At 38.9% G+C, this 23,425-nt stretch overlaps 1 protein-coding gene across 3 annotated transcripts in view; it reads left to right on the top strand.

The window, feature by feature from the left end:
* Positions 1 to 23,425, top strand: part of OLA1 (Obg like ATPase 1) — a 137,076-nt gene that overhangs the window by 4,812 nt on the left and 108,839 nt on the right. For all 3 annotated transcript variants that reach the window (XM_084813133.1, XM_084813142.1, XM_084813124.1), the window contains exon 4: positions 7,796 to 7,923. In XM_084813133.1, coding sequence (XP_084669259.1) covers positions 7,796 to 7,923 — 128 coding nt within the window. The remainder of the gene's footprint in view (positions 1 to 7,795; positions 7,924 to 23,425) is intronic.

The following is a 23,425-nucleotide window of genomic DNA, read 5'->3' as shown; positions in this document are numbered from 1 at the left end:
TGGTTTGTTCATTTGTTTCTATGTAAAGATATAAGCTTCTCAGTGTTAAAGTTCAATAGGCAATATTTTTGCAACATCTACTTCAGAGTCCTTAAGCATTTTGTATTTGAATCTTTACTACTTGAACAATTTTAACACTTAGGGCTATTTTTCAACAGTAATCAAATTTGAGAGGATATCATAGTTTCAAAAGAGAAATTATTCTTCAGGTAACTTGAAACCATCTTGCAAGCAAGTCTACAGATGTAACATGCCCACACATACTTATTAGCTGACGTGTCTAGACATGAGTTAGCCATTTGTGTCACATGGAGAGCCTAAAAAAGAAAAAGGGCTGATTATCTTCCAGTTTACAAAAGCTTCCTTATCTGGACACAGTTTTTGCTTATCACATACAAGTGTCTGTTTAAAAGCCTACCTGTTATATGTCCCACCACCAAGAGAGCTTGCAAGACAGGGCTTTTTCTGTGGCAGTACCCCAGTTACAGAATTCCTTCTCAAGCAAAGTGAGACTAGCCCCCTTCCCTAGTGCTGTTTAGGTGGGCAGTTAAAACATTCTTATTCCACCTAGCTTTAATACTTGTTAATACTGAAGATTTTAATTCTGCTACTTCGATTTTAAGGTTTTCGTTTTAACTGTTATTTGATGTGGTGTTTTGTAAACTGCCCTGGGTGGCATTGTTAATGGCCAAAACGCAGTATAAAATGCTTTTATAAAAAATAAATACTTTTATGGAGCAATCCTATGGCCGCTAGACAATGGCTAGATGGCCATAGGATATCATGTTATCCAGGAACCAACCTTGGAGCCCACGCTCCGAGGTCGGTTCCTGGAGAACCGACCTCCCCCCACTTCTGCGCTGCCTCCGAGGCAAGGGCAGTGTGGAGCAGCTGAAAAGGGGCCTTCTGGGGGGCATTGGCATTCTGGGGCAGGGAGGGTGGAAATGCCTCTATGACACATTCTATGTGTTGTACAGCAGCCTCCTTCCCCGCTCCATGCTCCTGTGGCTAGACAGCCTCAATCGGCTGTCTAGCCAAAAATGCAGGGCAGGAGAAGTACGGAGGGAACGATCCCCTCTGTGCTTCTCCTGCCCTGCTTTGGATAGGTGGTCACCTTTGAGTTCAGAGGTGGCTACCTATCTAGATAGGATTGCGCCCTTATTGTACCTTTAATGTAGTTTTCATAAAATAAATCATTGTTGCATATTTTCTTCACACTTCTCTATTTTGGGTAGAACAATCCTGTTTGAACAGTGAACCAAGAAATTATACTTCAGCAATTCATTTTACACATTCTTTCCTACTCCTAACTGCAGTTGTTCTCTGACATTTGGGGCACCCATTCTCTCCCATGTTCACTTATCCTCTGTCCTTCAGTTTCCTGTTATAGGAGCCAATAGGCCTTGTGAGATAAAATGAACCTCTCGCCAAAACAACCAACTTCCATAGAATCTTGTGGCCTCAACATCTACCAACATTCTGTGTAGTGAAGCCTGTTCTTTACTATCCTTGGTGTAGAGTACTTTGGCTGTGATCCTTAGAATGCTGAGTATGGTGTAAGTCAGTGGGATTTGCTTCTGACTAAACAGGTTTACAATTGCACTATTATAACAGTGCTGTGTTGAGCTTCAGGCTCTCTTAGTTTTCTCTTGTCATCGTCCTTTCTGTTAAATCATTCTTGCTAGCAAGTGGTCAGTTTTTTTTATAGCTCAAGTGTTAAAGGAATTAATTTAATATTTTATCTTTAAAGATCCAGATCCAATAAATAGCTATTTTCCTCCAACAATTCTAGTTTAAGTTCAATGCAAAATTAAAATAATAAGACAGGAACTTTTTTCTATGTCTGAAGGTGTTGATATCTCCTCAATTTTATTGTTTGGTTGTGAGTATGAGTGCTTTCCACAAGTTTTACATATATATGACATTTTGTGTGGTGTGTGTCCAGTGTGAAAGAAAGACACAGTAACTCCCAGGTAATAAAACTTCTGACTCTTCAGAGAAATTTGTTAGGTACTATATTTTATATTGTTCGTCCTTTGAGGATTTCAGGGCTGTGCTATTAAGTGTAGGAGCTCAGCATACACCAATACCCCTATCTTTGGAGGCATTATTTTGTATTAATCCACGTTCTTTTAAAAATAACGCGTCTGGCCCTAAAATATGGACCAAAATTATGATACGTTATTTACTAAGTAAGTAGTTAGGAAAGCTACAAACTTATTTGGTTGTATCCAACGCTGAACGTTTGCTGGCAGAACAGTTTTCTCTTCCCTCCTGCAGGCACCCACATGCCCCCCAGATCTGCTCCAGAGGGTTGTGGGATGCTCTGGAGCTGATTTGGGGGCAAGCAGGGGAGAGAAGAGCAAGGGGAAGTCGTGTCATATGAACAATTTTTATGATTTTAATGAATCTGTAATTTCTAAAATGCATAGTTCTAGTAACCTTTGTAGATCACAAAGCATTGTACTAAATATAGTGCATGGTTTAGCTATAAATCAGCAAAATTAAATATATCAATATTTAAATTGTATCTTCCTTTAGAAAATGAATGCTTGGCAAAAGGGAAGCTTGATTAAAATAATTTATTTCAGTTAATATAATTTAAGCATTATTTAAAACATATTGATTTAAATCATTCCACTATACTTAGTGCTTCATCCAACTTCTGCTTGCTCAGTGGATCTCTTACTATCCTCTCACTGCAGACCCGAAGCCTGCTCTGGAGGGTTTCCCCAACCCTCCAGAGCAGATTTGAGGTGGGTACAGGGTACTATAGGAGTGAGAGGAAGAATCAACTTCTTTGGCAGATGCTATTCTGTTAGTGGATGGACACAATTGGATTTCGCCCTTACTCTTCAATGAAGTTGGTATGTGTCAGTGGTACTTTTGAGAGCAGTTTCAGATGTAACAATTTTGTGAAGAGAGGTGAAAATACAAATGCCATGTGCTTCTTGTTCCTGTACATCTCTCTCATGTGGAATAACATGCTAGGATTAAAAAAAACCCTCAGTTTTTGTAATGGTAGGATGCTTAAAAAAACTAAGATGTCTTAACTGTGAAGTTGCTCCAGACTTCATATCTTGCCTATTCAAGATCCACATGTTTCTAGCATTCCTGAAGTATAGGCAGCTCAGAAGGTTAACCCAGCCCACTTCATGCTGTAGCTGGCCCCTTCTTGCAGTGCAAATGGGTCAGTTTAGTGCACTAAATTATCCGCATGATGGGACCTGTTGCAACTTCCTGTTCAGCTTGGTCCATGCTAAAGGATAGGAATGTCTCATGTTGGTGACAGTAGCTGTTTTCTGCTAGTTAGTAGAGTTAATTTTCAGTTTTCTGAAAAGGAGAGAGGAAGAAATGGTGAGATGTATTTGAGGAAGGTGCTGAGCAGTTAAAATGGGCATCTCCTCATTGTTGGTTGTTTGAAAATAGAAAAGACAGACTTCCTTATTCTGATGTAACAGGTTTTTATCCATGACTTTGCTTTCCTTTGTTATTGAAAAAGGATGGTAATTCTCCAGTACAAGTTGATTTCCCATGAATAATGTTATGGATCAGTGTAACTAAAATGTTGGCACTCTTTGCAGTTTACAAAGTTAAGGATGACTTTGTTTTTACTGTAATTCCAGTTTTGTGTAATGCATAGTGTATGTCAATATATTTGATTATTTCTGAGGACAGCATTAACTTGATTTGCCTGTATTTGCCACTGTTAATTTCGCCTTCAGAAAATTTGCCTCTGGTTGCTCATAGGTAGTGTCAGGCACTGAGTTGTGTGAAGGTGGTAGAGTGGAAAATTGTTAAGTATAAGGGAAGAAACTTGGGATTTATTTCTGTCATGGGAATAGCTAACACCAGCCTTGTTCACACATCCATATGATGAAATCAGGTGGCAGGGCTTCCATGTGCAACTGGATATGACCTTTTAACGATGGTCAACACACTTCAGTCCTGTGCACACTGTTGGATGCGTTTACGTTTCATGGAAAAGGCTATAGCCACAAAAGTACCATGTTGGTTGTTCTCATAGCTGAGAACAATTCCATACTCTTATAATTCCTCATTATGTTTACCATACTAAAAGGAATAATTAACAAGAAGAATTCTACTTTATATTAGCTATTTATTTATTTATTTTTATTTGGTACATTTATACCCTGATTTTCCATTAAAAATGGCCAAGGTGGTAACAATAATAAAACCCATAATAGAAAATAACATGACATAATAATTAATGATGCAGTAAAACCATATAAAATCAAACAAAACCAGATAAAAAGTAAAAAAAAATGGCAGGAAGTTAAAAACATAATTATACAGGTTAAAGCACAGAGCAGCTCAGCAGGCCAAATGCCTGTTTAAATAAAAGGTTTTTTTTCCCACCAATGGAAGATCCTCAACCATGGGGCTCGATGAACCTCCTGTAGCAGAGAGATCCACAGTCTGGTTGCAGCTACTGAAAAGGCCCTTTCTTGACTTCCTACCAAATGTGTATTGTGGGTTGGATTCAGATTTAAGTGTGAGCAACTGAGCTAGCTGAAGTGGACATCCCTGCCCCTTCCTTCCTACGGTAGCCCCTCCAGCCCCCTGAATATGCTACGCAGGGAGTCAAGAGACCCTTCAGGCTGGCTGAGTTATGGTGTGGGGGAAAGGGGGGATTCCTCCAAAATTGTCCGGTGAGACTTTCCATGAGCAGAAGATCTCTTCATCTCATGGAAGGCACATCCTGGATCCAACCTGAGGTGGTAGTGGGATAGAGAGAAGCGCCTTTCCAAAAGATTGCGATATCTGGGCAGGCTTTTACAGGAAAATATAGTTCTTTACGTAGCACTGAATTTTGCCCAGAAATGGACCAACAGCCAATGTAGCTGTTGTAATCTAGAAGTCATTTGCGCTGCTGCAGCATTCTGGACCAGCTGAAATTTCTGAACACTCGTCTAAGGCAGTCCCATGTAGAGTGCATTGCAGTAATCCAAATAGGATGTAACTAAGGCATGTGTTCCGATGACCAAATCCTACACCTCTAGGTGCATGTGTAGTTTTCATACTAAGCTCAGCTGAGCAAAAGCACTCCTGGGTACTGCTGAAACCTGGGCATCCAGGTCTGGAAGTGGATCTAGAAGTACCCTTAAAGTGCGAACCTGACTTTTCAAGGTGAATGCAACCAATCTAAAATTGACTGAATCCCAGTTCCCTGATCTGCCATTCAACTGACCAGGCGCACCCTTGTCTTGTTTGGATTGAGTTTCAATTTATTCATCCCCATCCAGTCCATACTGATAACGAGACATTGATTCAAACCTCAACCATTTCCTTAGATTGTGATGGCAAGGAGAGAGAGAGAGCTGGGTGTCATCTGTATACTGATGAAAAACCCTGGACAACCTCTCCCCGGGGTTTTATATAGGTGTTGAATAACATGGAAGGAGACAATCTTTCAGGTAGCCTGGCCCTACGCCATTTAGGGCTTTGCAGGTTAATACCAATTCCAGTACTTTGAATTGGGCCCAGAAATGGACCTGCAGCCAGCACAGATCATAAAGCACTGGTGTAATATGATTATATCACACCAATCTTGCTGCCCTGTTTTGGACCAGCTGAAGTTTCTGGACTGTTTTTAAAGGCAGCCCCACATATAATGCATCAGGTCCGTTCAGACCATGCCCTGGATCCCATATGCATCTTTGGATTGGTCCATTGCATGAAACTATAGAATGCAGTCTTCTTGTGCTGCCAGATGCCACCAATTGCTACATTACATCAAATGGAATGATTTTGGATATGTCTGCACATATCACTGAAAATACTTCCAGAAGCTGATGTAGTCGTACTTGGCCTCTTTTTTCATCCTTGGTTCACACTCCAATGCCTGTGCTTTTTGCCTCATTAGAAATATACTAACCTTTCCTGGTCCCTTTGCTTGTCCTTCATTACGGAAGTGTTAAAAACCAGGGTTGATTTTTTTTAAATCAATGGTTTTTTAAAAATTGGATTTTAAAAAGTTAAGTCGATTTATTTGGTTTAAATCAGATTTTGAAATTTTCTTAAAACATTTAGTAAAAAAAGAGCCTAGGTCAAAGATACCATCATGAATATTAATTATACAACTTCTAATTATGTTCTGTTAATATATTAAAAGCAGTTTATGGAGATGGGAGATAACCTGATCAGTCCTATTCTGCACTGCAGGTGGTATACAGAAGTTCATGTTCCCTCTGTCTCTGTCTGTCTGTCTCTCTCTCTTGGCCTTGCCTCTAAGTGCAAAGATAGAGATGGTCAATGAATAGAGAATTTAGGGAGATGGAATAGATGTGAACAAGGAGAAGGAGTCTGGATATAAATGCAAGAGATAGTGGAGGGGACTAGAAAGTGAAACCAAAATTGAACAGAAAATATTCATGCAGTCCTGACTCCTGAGGAAACTTCTGCTGCATGTATCCTCTACTGCAGGGGTCCTCAACCCCCGGTCCGCGGACCGGTCCTGGTCTGTGGCCTGTTAGGGACTGGGCCGCAGTAGGGGTGTGGGAACCCCCCCTTACCTTGGGTCTGCGGGGGGGGGGGGAGGCGATCCATCCCTCCCCCCGCCCCAGAATCCTCATTGTCCCTGGCCGGCTCCGCTCCGCGGCGAGTCCACGGAGCTGCCGGCCAGCTTTGGCCCTGTTCTTTGCAGTAATAGCCTATTACTACAAAGAACAGGGATGTAAATGGCATCTGCTGTGTGGATGCCATTTGCATCCCAGCGACCGGAAGTCCGCCCCCGGCCAGAGCCTGTTCTTTGCAGTAATAGCCTATTACTACAAAGAACAGGGATGCAAATGGCGTCCGCTATGCAGACGCCATTTGTGTCCCAGCGGCCGGAAGTCCTCCCCTGGCCGGAGCCGGCTGGCAGCTCCGCGGCGAGTCCAGGGCCGATGAGGATTCCGGGGTGGGGGGATGGATCGCCCCCCCGCTCATGGAAAGGGGGTTCTCACACTCCTACTGTGGCTTGGTCCCACCCCCTGGTCCATGGAAAAATTGTCTTCCACGGACCGGTCCCTGGTCCCAAAAAGGTTGGGGACCGCTGCTCTACTGTGTACCTACCTTCCAATCAAACCTACATCTCTGAATATATATTAAGATTGTATGAAACAATAATATAACTCTACTAAAAATTATGATTAAATAGACTCTTCCTCACTAGTGATTTACACTGTAAAACATTAAAATTGAGTCCTTCAAAGAAGTGATTTAAATAGTGATTTAAATCAATTTGATTTAAATGAAATTAACCCTGCTTAAAACATTTTAAACAATTGAAAGCCGATTAAACAATATCCACTCCTTGATTCACAGGCATCACTAATTTCTTCCATCAATTTTTTTAGTTGATAGCGGTGTGTTTTTTTTACTTTGTACAAAATCAACTATTTTACAGTCTCATAGGAATCTCCTCCTCCATTCCGTTCTCCTTCTTTGCCTGTTGAATCAAAATTATTGGGGTATATGAAATTCTGTGTAAGTGCACCTGTTTATTATTAAGAACAAAACAACAACAAATCTGAACCCACAATCCTAAGAGAAATGTGGAAAATACATGCAGTTATTGAAGCATTGAGGAACAGTTTAATATGAAATACGACAAGGGGAAGTTGAAGAGATATATCTGCTTGCTCTGACCAGACTCAATCATTCACTTGAAGTTGCAGAAAGTTATTTCTATGGAGTCCTCCGGGTGGTTATCAATGTCTGTGGATAGTTGCAACTATATGGCAATATTGGCCTATACTGCTAATTACTAAAACCTTGAATTATCTTTCAGCAAAATTCCAGCCTTTCTGAACATAGTGGATATTGCTGGCCTTGTGAAAGGAGCCCATGCTGGACAGGGACTAGGAAATGCCTTTTTGTCACACATTAGCGCCTGTGATGGAATCTTTCATCTACTGCGTATGTAAACCTGATTTTTAAATGCTTATTATTCCAGGATGGTGTTACTGTTGCTTGCTTAAGAACTGGGACATTAAGTAAAAAAGGTCCGTAAATATCACCTTAGCAAATGAATGTTCCCAAACTCATTTTTTTAATGATAATACAGCACATCACTATATTAGTGTTCTGAGGGAAATTCAAAGTTGGGAACTCTGTATTTTCCTTGTAGTGTGTGGCCCAGCCCTAATACACAGTTCATGTAGAACTTTCCATTAACTAATACATTATAAATAACTGTTTTCAGACATACTGAATTTATTTTACTTCATGGGGTTTTGGATTATTGAGTAAGGTAGCATTACTAAGGTGTCGGGGTTAGGGAATTTTTTTTGTAACTAAGGAATAAAATACGAATAATGTGAAATACTTATGGGGAAAAACGTATCTCCTCTCATCCCCCGAGGAAACACCTACTTTAGGGTAAAAAAATAAACCTATCTAAGAATAAGTAGAACGTCTTGGACTGAGATAATATTGGGGATAGTTTCATGCTACCATGTATGTGTATTAGCTTTGTTTATAATTTTGGGAAAGTAACTGGCAGAGTACTTCAAGTATAAATATATGTATATTAAATTGAATTTTAGTTAGAAAAAGTTGCAGTACTGTTGGAGTGACAGAAGGATGTTTGTGAATTAAATTTCATAATTTTGACTTTGAATGGAGTGAGGATAAGAGCATACTTATGGTTAGGTCGATTGTAAGGTAAATCAGTAAATCAGTGACCCGGTTCACACACAACTGCTAACTATGGGCTAAACAACCCATAGTTAGTCGTGGCTGCAACGGAACGAGCAAGCTGCCTCCCTCACGCCCGCCACTTCTGCTTTCTTTCTGGATCACCAACCCAGCACTCTGGATTGTTGAGGGAGAAACAACGCAGAGTTTCAACCCATGGTTTGTTGTTGGGTTAAAAGTCTGAGTTGTTTCTTCCTCAACAACCCAGAGTGCTGGGTTCGTACATCATGGGAACAACCCAGGAATGGTCCTGGGTTGTTTGGTGAACCGGAAAGAAAGCAGAAGTGGCAGTCATGTGCGAGGCAGCTTGCTCACTCAGGTGGGGTCATGGCTAACTATGGATCCCATTGTTAACCATTACATGTGAACTGGGTCAGTATTGATAATTGATTTTATCAATAGTTTTTTGAGTTTGGCCTGTTGAGTTACAGTTCACATTAAATTACTAAATGGTGCTAGATTGGATATTCAGTGAACGACATTACCCACAGGAATAAAAATGGACATTGTTCTCAAACAAAGCAAAAATATGTAGTTAAAACAATTCTTCAAGATCAGTACATTATAAAGCAATGAAACAATCAAATTACTTTGGTCAGTTCTTGTTGCAGTCCTACTTCAAATCTAGTTTTACACTGTTATCTGCTCTTGACTTTAAAAACCAGTGTTCAGGTGTAGCATCAGTTACGAAATGATCGTTTCTTTATATCTTACTTTATCCATGGGAGCCAATAAGGCAATATTGGCGTTTCCTTGTTCGTGCATTCTAGTTCTTACACTGTTAGAATGAAGCAGGCATGTTCTCCTTTAACCAGAACTGAAAACAATTTTTTTAGTTTGTAAAAATATTTTTATTTTTACACTGAACATAGCTTAAGATACTTCAAGGAAAATGCATGCCCTTCTAACTTAAGATTTAAGTTAATTATGCTTGATAACACCTGATGCTTTTCCTGCTGCTGGTCCAGAATGCCACATCGTGGATGCTGGGAGGTGCCAGCTCTTGGGAGCATGAAACAGCTATATTGTAACAGCTCTACTGGTTACCAGTTTGTTTTCAGGTGCAATTCAGGGTACTGATTTTTACCTTTAAAACCCTAAATGGCGTAAGGATACCTTAAGAATAGTCTTCTCTCAGGCAAGCCTGCCCATCTTTTAAAACTAGAGGGGAGGCCCTTCTTGATCTCTCAATGGTAGTAGAGGTGTAGGGATGCAGGCTAGGAACTACTCTGGGGCTGTGCTTCAGGTGTGGAACTCCTTGTAATGGGAAATTTGGCTACCCTTCTCTCATATGGCCTTCTGCTGTCTGGTGAAAACACTTTTGTTCCGGAAGGCATTTGATCTGCCAGAATGAGTTTTTTGTTATCTGATCCCTGTTTCTAAGCTGATCCCTGTTCTTAAACTATTTTATCTTCTAGCCCTGCCTCTGTTTTTATCATATTGTGTATTTACTGCTTGTTTATATTTTTGTAATTTTAACCGTTGAAAGCTGTGCTGCATTGCAGTGGAAGAGTGGGACATAAATGTTTAATAAATAGAAAATAGTCCCTAGTAACTCTAAAATAATTCTTTATAAAATATTTTATAAAGATATGTGTTGGCTTCAGCCAGCTTTCATAACATTATCTAGTTGTTGTTTCCTTCCAAGTATATGAGGACTAGGAGCTTAAAAATATATAAGACAAAATTTTCAGAATTCTAGCGCAAACGTATAGGCAGCATAAATGTCTTGGCTAATCTCATATTGTTCACCTCTGTTAGTGATCTTCTAGTGTATAAAACTTACAAAGACATATTTGTAAGACATCTTTACAAACATCTTGCTATCTTTAAAAAGTTACATGTTTACCTAGACGTTTTGGCTGTCAAACCCCCTCTGTAGTAACAAGGAGGTGATTTTTTTCTTAAAAATTTGTCCCTATCCATATCAAAATGTTTTAAAGCTCTATTTTGAATAAAATAATTTTCTTTGTTTTCCCTTCCATGAAGTCTAATTCACACATTCACCCTTTTCCCGTGTGCATAGTCACTGTCCATGGTAAAACACACACTTGTGATGTTCTTACATAAAGATGTACATAGATATACCTGTGTTTTTTTCCAGTTGTGTACACCCATGTAGGAAATGTCATGTGTAAAGTGCTTTCTGAGTAAAAGGAAATTCAGGGTAGTCTTTACTGGGTTAGTAAACTTATGGTGTCTTTACAAGCAGCTTACTTACAAATGTATAGCTTGAACTGCTATTGCAAGGATACAGATGTAAGCGTGGCAGCATGGCAAGGTCACAATCCAGAATCCAGATCAGTTCTTAGCACTCCAGAATTCTCTATATCACCTTAATCGTGAAAATGGCATTCTGTTCAGATGTTAAATTAAAGTCCTGCTGCATTCTGATGTAGCACAGAGCATATGGGGTAAAATGAAAAGGGAAACATTGTAGGTATGTGGTAGGTATATGTGTGCTATGGCTTAGAGATATTTTTAAATATGTTCAGTGATATATACATCTAATAAATAAATAAATGGCTTGGGGCAGACACAACAATGTATCTAACGAGTCTCCCTATAGCCTCCACATGTTTTGGACTTTGATAAGGCCCAGCCAGCATGAATGGAATGCTGAATGAATGAATGAATGAATGGGATGAATGTTCAGGAATGCTGGGAGTTGCAGTCCAAAACATCTGGAAGGCACCAGGTTGGACAACTCTGGCCTAGACTCTCAGGGTAATATACACAGTAAAAACAAAAGAGTAAGATCAATAAAATCAGCTCCAAAGTACAATCACAGTAAAATGCAGCAGCAAAAATACAATTACAGATTTTGCAAAACAGAGACTACAGCAGCAGCAAGGCAGCAAATGCAAAGATCTAAGACAATTACAGAGGCAAAACAGCTCAAAAACAGAACATAAGATGTTAAAATACAAAATATATCTGCGCAAATACAAATATATGGCAAGTTAAAATGCTTGAGGGAATAAAAAGGTTTTTGCCTGATGCTGAAAGAGCATCAAAGAAGGCACCAGGTGAACTTCTCTAAGGGATACCACTGAAGGGGCTGTGCACGAGTAGCCACTTGCTGAATCCTGGTATACAGGAGCCCTGTGTTGTGCCCACACACTCTCTCCTCCCCTTCCCCCCACCCTTTGATCAGTGGTGGAAATTGAAGATGTCAGGGTTTGTTAACAAGTTTTCTGTTACATCTGAGCTGGGAAACGGTGGTTTAGTCTCAAACAAGGATATGAAACTAGGATCTCAACCAGGCCTATGTGTCACCAAGACATTTATCAGTCATGGTATTATCTCTTGCTTAGCAATATTGCTTGTTCCTCTTGAACCTTGTATTCAGTAGAGCTGTGTCTGAGAGCAGGAGTTATTTTTAATTCTGCATTTGTCACTGCTTTGAAAAAAGTCTTCTATAATTTCTGTGTAACTATTTTTGTGCTGTTAGGAACTATCTGAAAGGGCATTATGTACCACTGGTGGCCCCCAAGATATTGTTTAAGACATAGAACTTAATCTCTTTCTTGTGAACTATATTTTAGTACAAAACACAAATCTGAATCTAGCACATTATAGAGAAAACCAAAGGTCAGCCACCTTTCTACAACTTACTCTACAATGAACTGCACAACTTCAGCGCTTCTTGTGGTATGAATGGTACATTAACTATGAGATACATTTATTACTTTTGATAAAATATTCAGAACAGTTTACATTCTAGGTCCATGCAACATCTGTTAAGGCTGATACACTTTTAATAATTGTGCTAATGAATAATGTGGTGTACTTGACTATACTGTTGTAATGCCACTGAGATAACAACATTTTAAAAACTTGCAAAATCTTACATGGGTTTGAAGGCTGCTGTTGCAAGTGTTTTTTGGGGGCTACTTCAAACATCATTTCTCTTTTTCTACTTGCATACTGGGTTTTTATCCATATACTCACTGTAGGAAAGATCTCACAGTGTGCTTCAAACAATATGATGATCTTTGTGCACGTAAACACATATTGATCTGGTTTGCATGATCACGGCAGCCCACCGTGGTGTGTGCCAGGCAGTTCTTGAATATTCAAGCTGTAGTGTTTTACTTGATTGTGCGGAATGGCTCATACAGTTCTATTATATTATATTGACTGGGTTCACACAATACAACAACCCATACTCAAGGCTGAGTATGGATTAAGTGTGGATGGTTGTTGAACTGTGGGTTGTTGTGTTTTGTGAACCCAGCCATGTTAACAAACCATGGTTTGTTAGTGTGGCTGGGTTCACACAGCACAACAAGCCATGGTTCGACAACAACCCCATGGTTCAACAACAACCCATACTCAAGCTCATCTTGTGTGGATCCAACCAATCTGTAACAACTGGATCTTTTTTTTTTTTAATGAGGCTCAGCAAATGCATAAACTGAAGAATGTATTACCATTTGGGGGTGTTCTTTTTTTTTTTTTGAGGGCCAGTTTAAACGTTTAGAAAAGTCCTACATGGAAGTTATTTCCATACAGGAATATTTGACATGGCCTTACAGGTTTTCTGAAATGCTTAGTGGGACGCAGACATTTAGTGGGACATTTACTGGGACATTTTAGTGGGACATTTAGTGGGACATTTGCAGTGTCTCCTCCTTTTCTAGGTCTGTATTCCTAGGCATGTTGTATTTTTATGTTCTCAAAGTATAAATCATCCCTGCTGATAGATACTGCGGGAAACTGATTGTGGCAGAGGGGAGACATATGATGATATCACTTAGCCACACTCCATTGCACCACCATTTTAGTGAACAAAGCAAGAGCCACATCTTATCCCCTCAGAATGTATGGTATTCCTTTGGCAATTACAGCAGTACTATTTGTGTTGCTGTACTTAGGCTGTGACAGTTTTAATGCATTTGTATTCTTTTCAGAAACTTATAACTTAGACATTTGGAGATGCATTTAAAACTTCAAAGCTGTCAGTACACTATTTAGTTAAATTACTGTTTATTTTTATTGTTTTAAGGGCTGTAAATGCTCTGCTGTACATAGCTAAACTGGTTATGCTCCAAAAATACTATTAATTAAAACTTTTTTTGTCTCTGTTCCCAGCTGCTGGATACTTAAAAGTGGTTAATACCTTGCCTTATCTTGGACAACAGTTTTTGAGTGAGCACAGTACCAGCACAGTAGGTTAGATACAATGGTAGGAACACAAATGGACACAGAGAAGAACCGCACGTGCGTTGTGGCTTTTCAGTGCCCCCTTATGCCACCCCAAACGTTGCTCCTCAAGATTGCGGATCCCTCTAGAGTGTGATTTAATGTGGCATAATTGGATTCCTCTGGAAATGGGGAAACTCCCCCCCCCCCATGTGTGCATGTGTGTGCGTGTGTGTTGCAGGGGGAGAAGCACTTGTGCAGGGGGGGTGTGTGCCACCATACTATTTTCATACTGAGTGCCTTGAATGTGAACTGAAGATCGTTTCTGTTTAGATTCAAAAGAGAGTCCAGACATTTGCACAGTATTTGACACTCAAGAATTAATAGAAGTAAAATTTAAAGTAGGTAATGGAAAGGTCAGTTATATAATTGTATAACGTGACAGTTCTCTTTCTTTTCATAGCTATTCCTTAATATAAAGGTGTGGAGATTAATGTGTTGGAGACTTCTTACAAGATGTTCTTAGCAGACTGTATATTCTCTTGTTTGAAATAGTTTTGGAAATGCCAAATACAAAACAAGCAAGCACCTAAAACTTCAACCAGTGTACAGTTTTTGTGTAGTTATATACCAGGATAGTATTGTTTTTCAATGTGTCTTAAATATTTGTGGTCAAGAAAAGCTGCATGTTTTACAACAGTTACATTACCATTATGCATAGATCCGAACGACTTCAGCTATTGGGCAGTATAGAAATGTAATAAATATCTGGATTAATTGCTAGTTTTTGCGTCTTAAATGGTTCTGTCAGAATGAAAAAAGAAATGCTTGCTTTAAGTTATGAAACACTATGCTGTTGTCAATAGCTAGAAAACAAAATTGCAGCAGGTGTATTTTCCTTTTCATTGAATCATATGTGAAGGTTGTGGTAGTTTTAATATTTGCAAGCTTCTGGTATTCTGAATTATGTAACTTCAGAATGCTGACTTGTGTGGTGCTGTTATGTTTTTTAAATTGTGAACTCTGTTTTTAGGTGGGTTAAAACTACTAGAAAGCGTGACATACAGCAGCTAGAAGTGTACTTGCTGCATTGTATCAATTTTCAGAGCTGAGAGATTCTGGAAAATCCTAGAAGAGGGATCAGCAAGTTATGTCCCAGTGAAGGCAGCATTGATTGGCTGACTGGTAGAGAACTCTTTTGCCTCCTGTCTGAACTGTCATCATTGTCATGCAACTGTGCTCTCATAGCTATTCAATATTGCTCTGAAATTCTCTGTGTCTGAAGAGGGAGGAGATTGCTATTGGTTATTGTCTCTTTCCCAGTTTTCTTGCTCTTCTTTCTGGAATAAGTATTGTCAGTAGGAAGCCTGCTATGACGCTGTAGCAGCAACTATTATAACATCTTGCAAAAAGACTCTGGTAAGCAGCCAAAGGATTTAGAGCTGAAGAACAGAGTAAGAAGGGAATTGTTTTGGGGTAGCAAAGGTATTCAGAGCTTGTAATATCTCACACTTGAGAGAGCTCATGTTTGGCTTTGTGTTTGGTTTGTAACAATATTAGATTTAAATCTTATTGCTATATGATGGTTTCTTCTTTGTCAGCACATTTGTGCTTGGATGTAGTGACATTCTTGACAGTAATGCTTAAAATATTGCAGATCTTGGCAAAGTCTTCATGCGGCTACACGCTTGTATTACTTTAAAAACAGCATGCACCATGAGAATAATTTACACTTTGTTCATCAGTGGGATATACATGTAATAGGCTTGTCAAATTAATTGGAGGGCACTGAATACTTGGTGTACATCTATTGTAGCTTTTAGTCTAAGAAATTGAGAATCTCCATTCTCCGTTATACAGCGGATAAATCATAAAATGTCCATATCTGAAGGACAACATCTTTGGCAGTATGGTAGAAGCAAGTATTCTGTTTATAGATAGAACATGTTAAGATACCTCAGCAGGGACTTTATATTTCTGACATTGTAGACCAGAAAGAAGAAAGCTGCCTACTGAGCAACAAGGACAATTTTTCTTACTATTTCAAAAATATATAAAGATTTTTCTAATATACCCTACCAAGTAGCCCAAGATATTTGGGTAGTAGTGTCTTGCCTCTGAAAACTTCCTATTCTTTTGATGGCTTCCTTTGAATTACACTTAGCTTCTGAATTAAAGTTCCTTCAAACTGCAACGATGATTTATAGATAAAACTTAAAAATCGCACAAATTCTGAAAAATTAGCATACATTTTTTTTAATGAGCTTTCAATGATCATATGACTCCAGAATATTGCATTTTTAAAAGTATATTTTTACTTTTCACAAATAGGGTTTCGGTGGCTGGTAGTGGTACATCAATGGGAAAGATCAGATCTGGAAAATTCCAATAAGCAAAATAGTTCTCCCTCTTTTTCATAAAACCTTCTTATAGAATTGTTCTACCTGTGGTATCATTAATTATGTGCTTTGTTGCTTTCCCTTTTTTGTGTGGTGTTAATTTAGTTTACCATAGCTACCAGTACTGCCATAAAGGAAGCCTCCCATGTTGTTGAAGGAAAGAATTTAGAGGATTTCTGCTTTGTTGTAAAATACAGATACAAACTTCCCTTTCGGTAATGTGGGCTGAGCAGCATATTAATACTTTTAATGAACTTGAGTTGTGAACAGTACTCACCAAAATAGAAAATACTACGAATTCATCAAATAGAAAAACAATTGTTTTCTTTCTAAACTCTTAGATTCAGGCATCACCAGGGAAGGCATTTCTTAAAACAGTCAGTAACTAAGAAAGCCCCACTAGATGGAAAGAAAATTCAGTGCAGACCCTTTGCTGTTGATTAAGAAGATGAAGTTGAGAAAATGAGCGGGAGCCTGGTTCACATGTCATAACAAACCGTGGTTAACAAAGTGAGTTGTTAAAAAGATGATCAGGAGTGAACATGCATGTTGTTTCCCATGCGCCCCACTAGTCCTGCTGCAATAAACAGCACAGGGACCCTGGGTTGTTTATCATGGCAGCTGAACCAAGAACGCTGGGTTGTTGGGTGATGAACTCTGAAGTTAAGAACTAGCTAGATCTAAAACAAAAAAGATCTTGGCAAATATATTATTAAATTATTTGTTAGATTTATATCCTGCCTTTTCCTTCAAGGAGCACAATGATCCTCCTCTCCATTTTATTCTTGATAAACTAAAATTCAAATGTCCTATAGTAAGTATGTTGGCTGTGACAACACACAGCGAAGTGGTTACCAGTTTAGTAAATAGTCATTAACATTTTAAAATTTGTTGACATGGTTTTATTATATTGCCTGTGACCTCAGCTGCTAAGTTCATGTCCTCTGTCTCTGTCTCTCACGCACTCCCTCCCTCCCTCTTACTTTATTAATTCATTATTTACTTTATTAATTCATTATACTGTGAATTTTAGCTCCATATATCTTTATATTTCAGTAATAGGTAGCTAATGCTTGTGTATTCAGAGTCTAAGCTTGATTTTAAAACTGTCAGCTTTATTGTATTGGTTTCATTTAAGTAATTTTGCTTTTGAGCTTTTAGAAATAGTTGATCTAATAAATCATTTTGTACAAACACTGCTGTGAAAGAGTTAAAAAAAGCTCTTTTCAGTGTTTCTTTTTACAAGCCACCTGTTGCCTTAGATGCATAAGTGTATAAATTTGAACAAAGTGCTCATCACTTGTCAGCGTTCAGTGGCAGCGTAAAAATTACTTGTGGTGCTTGCTTTGCAAGAAGTTCTTTTGTGTTTGTGACACCGGCTTTGTTTTATACAATTAAAGTATTACACGCTAGAATAATCTAAATTGCAACCACTAAATGGTGATGTAGTTCTTTTTTTTCATAGAGCTGAATTTGTTTACTGATTGTATGCAGCTATTGACTACTGCTTTAACATGACAGGTCCCTTGGGAAAGTGCTCTTTTCTGCCAGTAGGGAAAGCTTTTCGTGCTCATTAAAAAGTTCATTCATTTATTTATGATTAGCCTTTTATTCACTATATGCTTTAAAATGGCAAACTAAGAGCATTTTAAGTGCTTTTGAGATCTATCTTAAAATGAAGTAATTTATACTTCAAGGGAGATTTTATAATGTTTTGCAACATAGTTAACAATTCTACTGTATAACATTAGTATTGAGTTAGTGGCTTATGGTAATTGGACCCCAGTATATCAGGTGTAACTCTATAGCAAATGACTGTCTGCTCTATCTCCAAGCTTTGCAATTCCATATTTATATTTTTCATTAAAAATGTAGTTATATATATCCCATATATATGTATGTGTATATATAAAAAACTTAAGTAGAGGACCCATGCTAATTAATATGGGATGGAGAGAGCGATAGAGGGAAGGAGGATACATTTAATCTCTTTCTTTGTCCTTTCTTTCTACCCATCTAACTTACAGGACTTCACCAAGAGTTTCTTCTGGGAGTAGGTCTTCATGGAGGTCTCCCAAAAGGACTCAGTTGCCAGATTCACAGGATCGAGGAAGGAAAATAAGCCACCATTGCTTATTTTCCCACCCTGTGTGTGCAGTCGCATGCTGCATAATTTCCATAATTACTTTCACTGGGTGAGGTTTGTTAGGTCATCTGAACCCATCGAGGGGGTGGGTGGGTTTGCAAACCGCCATGGAACCCATGGCTTGTTCCAGGGTTGCTGGATGGTTTGTAACCCACTCTCACCGGGTTTGGATGACATGACAAACTGTCCGGCAAGGGTAATTATGCAGTGTGTGACTGGCGTGTGCGGGGTGGAAAAATAAGTGGTGGTGGCTTATTTTCTTTCCTCAGTTGTGTGAACCCGGTCAGTATCTGTCTGTGGAGTAATTCTGCTCAAGCTGGGAACTTCTGTCTAGATCACAATTACTTTGGTGTAGATCCCTCTGGGAATTATGGCCATGGAGATTACTTCCTCATGGGTGCAACCCAGTATCTGCTGCCAGCTTTGTAATTCATTACTTGCATAGGGTAGTTGCTGCTGCCTTTCCAGCTCATATGGTCACATGGCTGCAGGTCTGAGATGCTTGGGTTTGGAGGGAGTCTAGCACCAACTAACTGCCTGAGCAAAAAACACCTTGATCCCCTCCATGTTGTTGGAAGGATATCTGTCACTGTTGCTATTCTGCCTAGGTCTGGGATTTGGTATGATCTTGGCATATATGTAGTCATACACTTACTAGTCTAAGCAACAGGACCTGCTTCAACCTGCAGTGATGCACAGGGATCACATCTGAAGCCTCAAACTCTCTAGGTAATGAAGAGCAACAACTTGTTTAACAAATGCTTTGGGGGAAAGCTCAGAACCTAGGCTAAAGAAAAAGTGAGCTTCTAACAGCTTATTACTATTGCCAGTAAGTGTATGTGTACTTAGTAATCCAAAACTTGACAAAGCTGCCTTTTCCCAAACAGGATTTGACACTTATCATCTGAACTGCTGTCTGTCTTGTTAGCCAGTCATCTCTCTATGTTGTTTGTAACATGCTTGGAAGGAGCCAACATTTTGAATTGCTACTGGATTTGCTGCATGATGTGGGCATAGAAGCAGGTGCCTTTGTTGGCATTGGTAATAGGAAAAGGAAGTCATTGCCCCCTGTATTGCTTCTGCCTGCCTGCCCTATAACTTGTTAAAGATGGCAGTCAATAGTAATAACAGAAAAGTAGGAAGAAAAATCACCAAGACACTAGGAAACCACTCCAGACAGCAGGAATGGAATCTTCTCGTTAGAGGTAGCATGAAGAGAGTGATGACAATGGCCAAGAAAAATGTGGGGGCATTGCTATTAGACCCATATAATCAAAGGCAATAGTTGGAGCTGGAAAATGGAAGACATTCCTCACTAAATCAGGTCCTAAAACGGCTGTTTAGTAAATTAACCCATTAAGCTGCCCAGGAGCTACTAGGGTGGCACAGGCTGTCAGAAAGAATGTGGGAATAGAAGACTACGTTTTTACTTTATATTTTAAACCTACAATGGTTTTGAGTGTTAATGGAATAGAATTGCTATCTTCAAGCAAATTATTGTTGATTTTTAAAGAAACCTTTTAAAGTATTGCTGTTAGACTTCTTTAAAGGTATTGTTACAAACTAAAAGTACAGTGTAAGTACATTTAGTAAGGTAAAGGTACACCTTCAAACTGAATTGACCTGACAACCCCCACAGTGATTTGTTCACTAAAACTCTACAGGATTTCAGTGATTAGAACCTAAAAGGAACATGCAAACAAGGTTGCTACTTGTTTTGATTGTTTCTTAAATGACAACCTGAAACTAGTTGGAAGCTTTAAGCATATGCGAGCACAGTTTCCTACAGTTTTTCCTTTTTATTTGTGATGTTACAATGGTAAGGGTGTCATCTCTCTGTAGAAGTAAAATCAGTGGATGCTAGCAAATTTAGTAGAAGGAGAAAAATTGTGAGGTATAGATACATAGAATGGCTAGTGATAAAGCACATTTGTATGGGGTAGGAATGTAATACAAGTTTTATAGAGGAACTATAGGAATTTTGGGGATCCATTTTTTTGCATGTTTACATTTCTTTAGGAAAAAAATAGCTACGGGGCCTCGAATCCATACTGGACCGTTTTGTGCGAGGGTGTGTGTGTGTGTGTGAGAGAGAGAGAGAATGCTTCACTGTTGCCCCATCAAAAATGGTCTCCCAAAGGTGTGATTTGCTGCACCAGATCTGGGCAGTCAGGTGGCTCCTTCTAAATAAAAAGATTTGGTTAGTTCTAAGCATATTGTATATTGAAAAAAGGAATATCTTGTTCTGTTCAGATCTTGAGATGCTTGAGTTTGAGAAAATGTCTGCTTAAAAACCCTTGCACTTAAGACAGTCCTTAGTTTTTCTGTGGATCCCTTTGGGATGGGATGAGGGGACTGGGGCCTTACAAGACAAATAGGTTAAAACAATGATTAGACAGACTAATGGTAGATAAGGAGCGTAAATGTATGTTCGACAAGATGGTCAGATTTGAGTCACATTGCTTATAGGTCTATCATAGCGGTTACTCTTTTACCAAGCTGCAGGGGAAGAAGTAGCTCGTTACTCTTTTTTCCCCATGCTTCTTCTGAAAAACTGATGTGGGTCTCTTGTATCTTGCCCACAATAAGAAATGTATGCACCAAATCATCTTTGGAATTCATGGACCCCATCATGGCTGAATCAGATCCAGAAGACTGCAGATGAAAGCAGGTATGGGGGAAAGATGTGCACTTTGTCTTTCTCTAATTGGAGAACAGCTCTGGATAGGCCATTCATCTAACTTTTCCTTTGTTATGGCAATTGCATTAATTGCAATAATTTCTAGTTCAGTTTCACAAACACCGCACTTCAATGTCATAACAATAAGGTAATGGTTTTAGTAGAACCAACTAAAATAATAATGAAGTGAGCAAACTTTTGAGTTCCTCTGAACTCTTTTTCAGGGCTTGATGGTAAGCAGAAAACAAAAATGGTGGGAAAGAAAAGAAAGTGCGTGATGGAAAATCCCTGTTTGACATGTTAATTTTATTTTCATTAGCATTGTGCATTCACATTTTATTTAATACTGCCAAATAAAAAATAAGATTTTCCCATGAAATAATATGTTGTCATTATTCTTAAAGAAATTGTTCTGAAATGGCCATGCATTGATCTCCAACAATTTTACATGGATTGAAAATGGAGTACACATATAGCAATGTAGAAAATGAGGGGTATGTGAGTGTCATTTGTCTTAGCAATTATACCCCAATAGTGTATTGTCTGATTATTGCATAGTTTGATTGCGCGCTGAGGGAAGAAAATTTCAGTGTATAATATTTCATTTTTATTTATTTTTACACCAATTGCATACCAAGTTTTGTCCAATAGATTCCAGGGCAGTGAACAGCAAATATAAATTATACGTTATTTATTATCATAAAACACTACAATATGCCATAGAACCATATCATTAATGATGAATTCCCAGCGGGGTAGCTGTTTTGATCTCTTGCAGCAAAAACTATGAAGAATCTTGTGGCACTGTAAAGACGAGAAATTTTGGTTTAGCAGGCTAAGGCATTTATCAAATCAAAACTCACGGGAAAGTTAAAAAAAAAAAAGTCTTAACCCATCACCAAAAATATTACTTTAGAAAGAGCATTCCATAACTCGGCTTCCACCACTGAGAACCCCTTCCTTTGTTGTTTTATAGCTTCTGATTAGGTAGGCACTTGGTGATCACAAAACATAGGCAGGGACAGGAAATGGCACTCCTTCAGGTATTTGGGTCCCATGCCACATAAGGTTTCAAAAGTTAAGTGCCAGCATGTTGAATTGGGCCTGGAAGAGAATAGGCAGTCAGTGCAGTACTTTTAGGACTGATGTAATATAAACAAACTTGGCTATACCCGTTAAAATTCTGGCAGCTATGCTCTGCACTAGTTGAAGCAATTTAAAAGAGGAAAAGATCCATATTTTTAAAAACATCATTGTCCTTTGCATTGCTAAATTAAGCTTTTTATAATATTAATTAGCTAGTAAATACTGTTTTCAGTGTGCTTCAATTACTGTATGTTGCTTGATTATATGTTATGAAATAATGGTAATGGCTTTCTGGATTGTTGAAGACTGTATTAGCACATGGGTGAGTCAGGTTTGTGCAGATATGTTAAGGAGGAAAACAAGAAAGGTAAAGCAAGCATCTTCTGCCACAATTCTCAACCTTTGGTTATATACCAGCCATCTTAACCATTTGATACTCTTAAAGCCATGCATATTTTTTTCACTTATATCAAGAAAACATTGTACATAAAGTTGCACAGTTATCTTTGTTAAAGGGCAATGTAATTCAATAATTGTGTGCATGCATGCTTTGATGCAAAGAATCATGGTCATAGAATGGGACTTTCCTGCCCCCTTCCCGCTGTTGCATCCCTGCACTCCCCCTGCCCCAGAAGCTGATCCTGAAGGTCAGTGGCCCTTGGAAATAGTGTAGGATATAAAGGATGGAGAGGTATGTAAGTCAGTAGAAATCAAAGAGTTCTTCTTTCACAAATACAAGTCAAAACCTAAGACTGGGTTAGGATGACACACGGTGGCTTATTTAACCCATCTTTGGTTATCATGTCATCTGTTGAGAATTTTTTAATCCATGATAGTTTATTTGGCTGAAATAACCCACTTCTATAACCCACGGTCTGCAATAAGGGTTATTTAATCCACTGTGGGTTATTGTGTCGTCTGGCACTCACCGTGGCTTATTCTGGTTGCCTACAGAGTTGGCTGACAAGAGCAGCCAAAACCGCTGTGGCGGCTCTGTTCGAGCCTGCAGAGCCCTTTTTCCGAGATCTGACAAGCAGCCCAGGGACAACCGCAGCCAAACAGCAGTGCTACAGTTGCAAAATGACAGCTTTCCCCTAATACAATGACAGCCTCATGCTATCGTGCTACCCCACTATAGAAAAGTTACACCGTGACAGGCTTCCCTGATTTCTACTTTGAAACTACGCAACTTAGGAAATAGGGGAAGAATTGCTCACATTTCCATGAAGAAGTGCAGTTCTGCAGTTATCCAGTGCAGCATTT

This window comes from Heloderma suspectum, chromosome 1, assembly GCF_057233095.1.
Source record: "Heloderma suspectum isolate Gila_16-S chromosome 1, 16-S_ref, whole genome shotgun sequence".
In the NCBI taxonomy this organism is placed as follows: domain Eukaryota; kingdom Metazoa; phylum Chordata; class Lepidosauria; order Squamata; family Helodermatidae; genus Heloderma; species Heloderma suspectum.
This window is presented reverse-complemented; position numbering and strand designations above follow the sequence as displayed.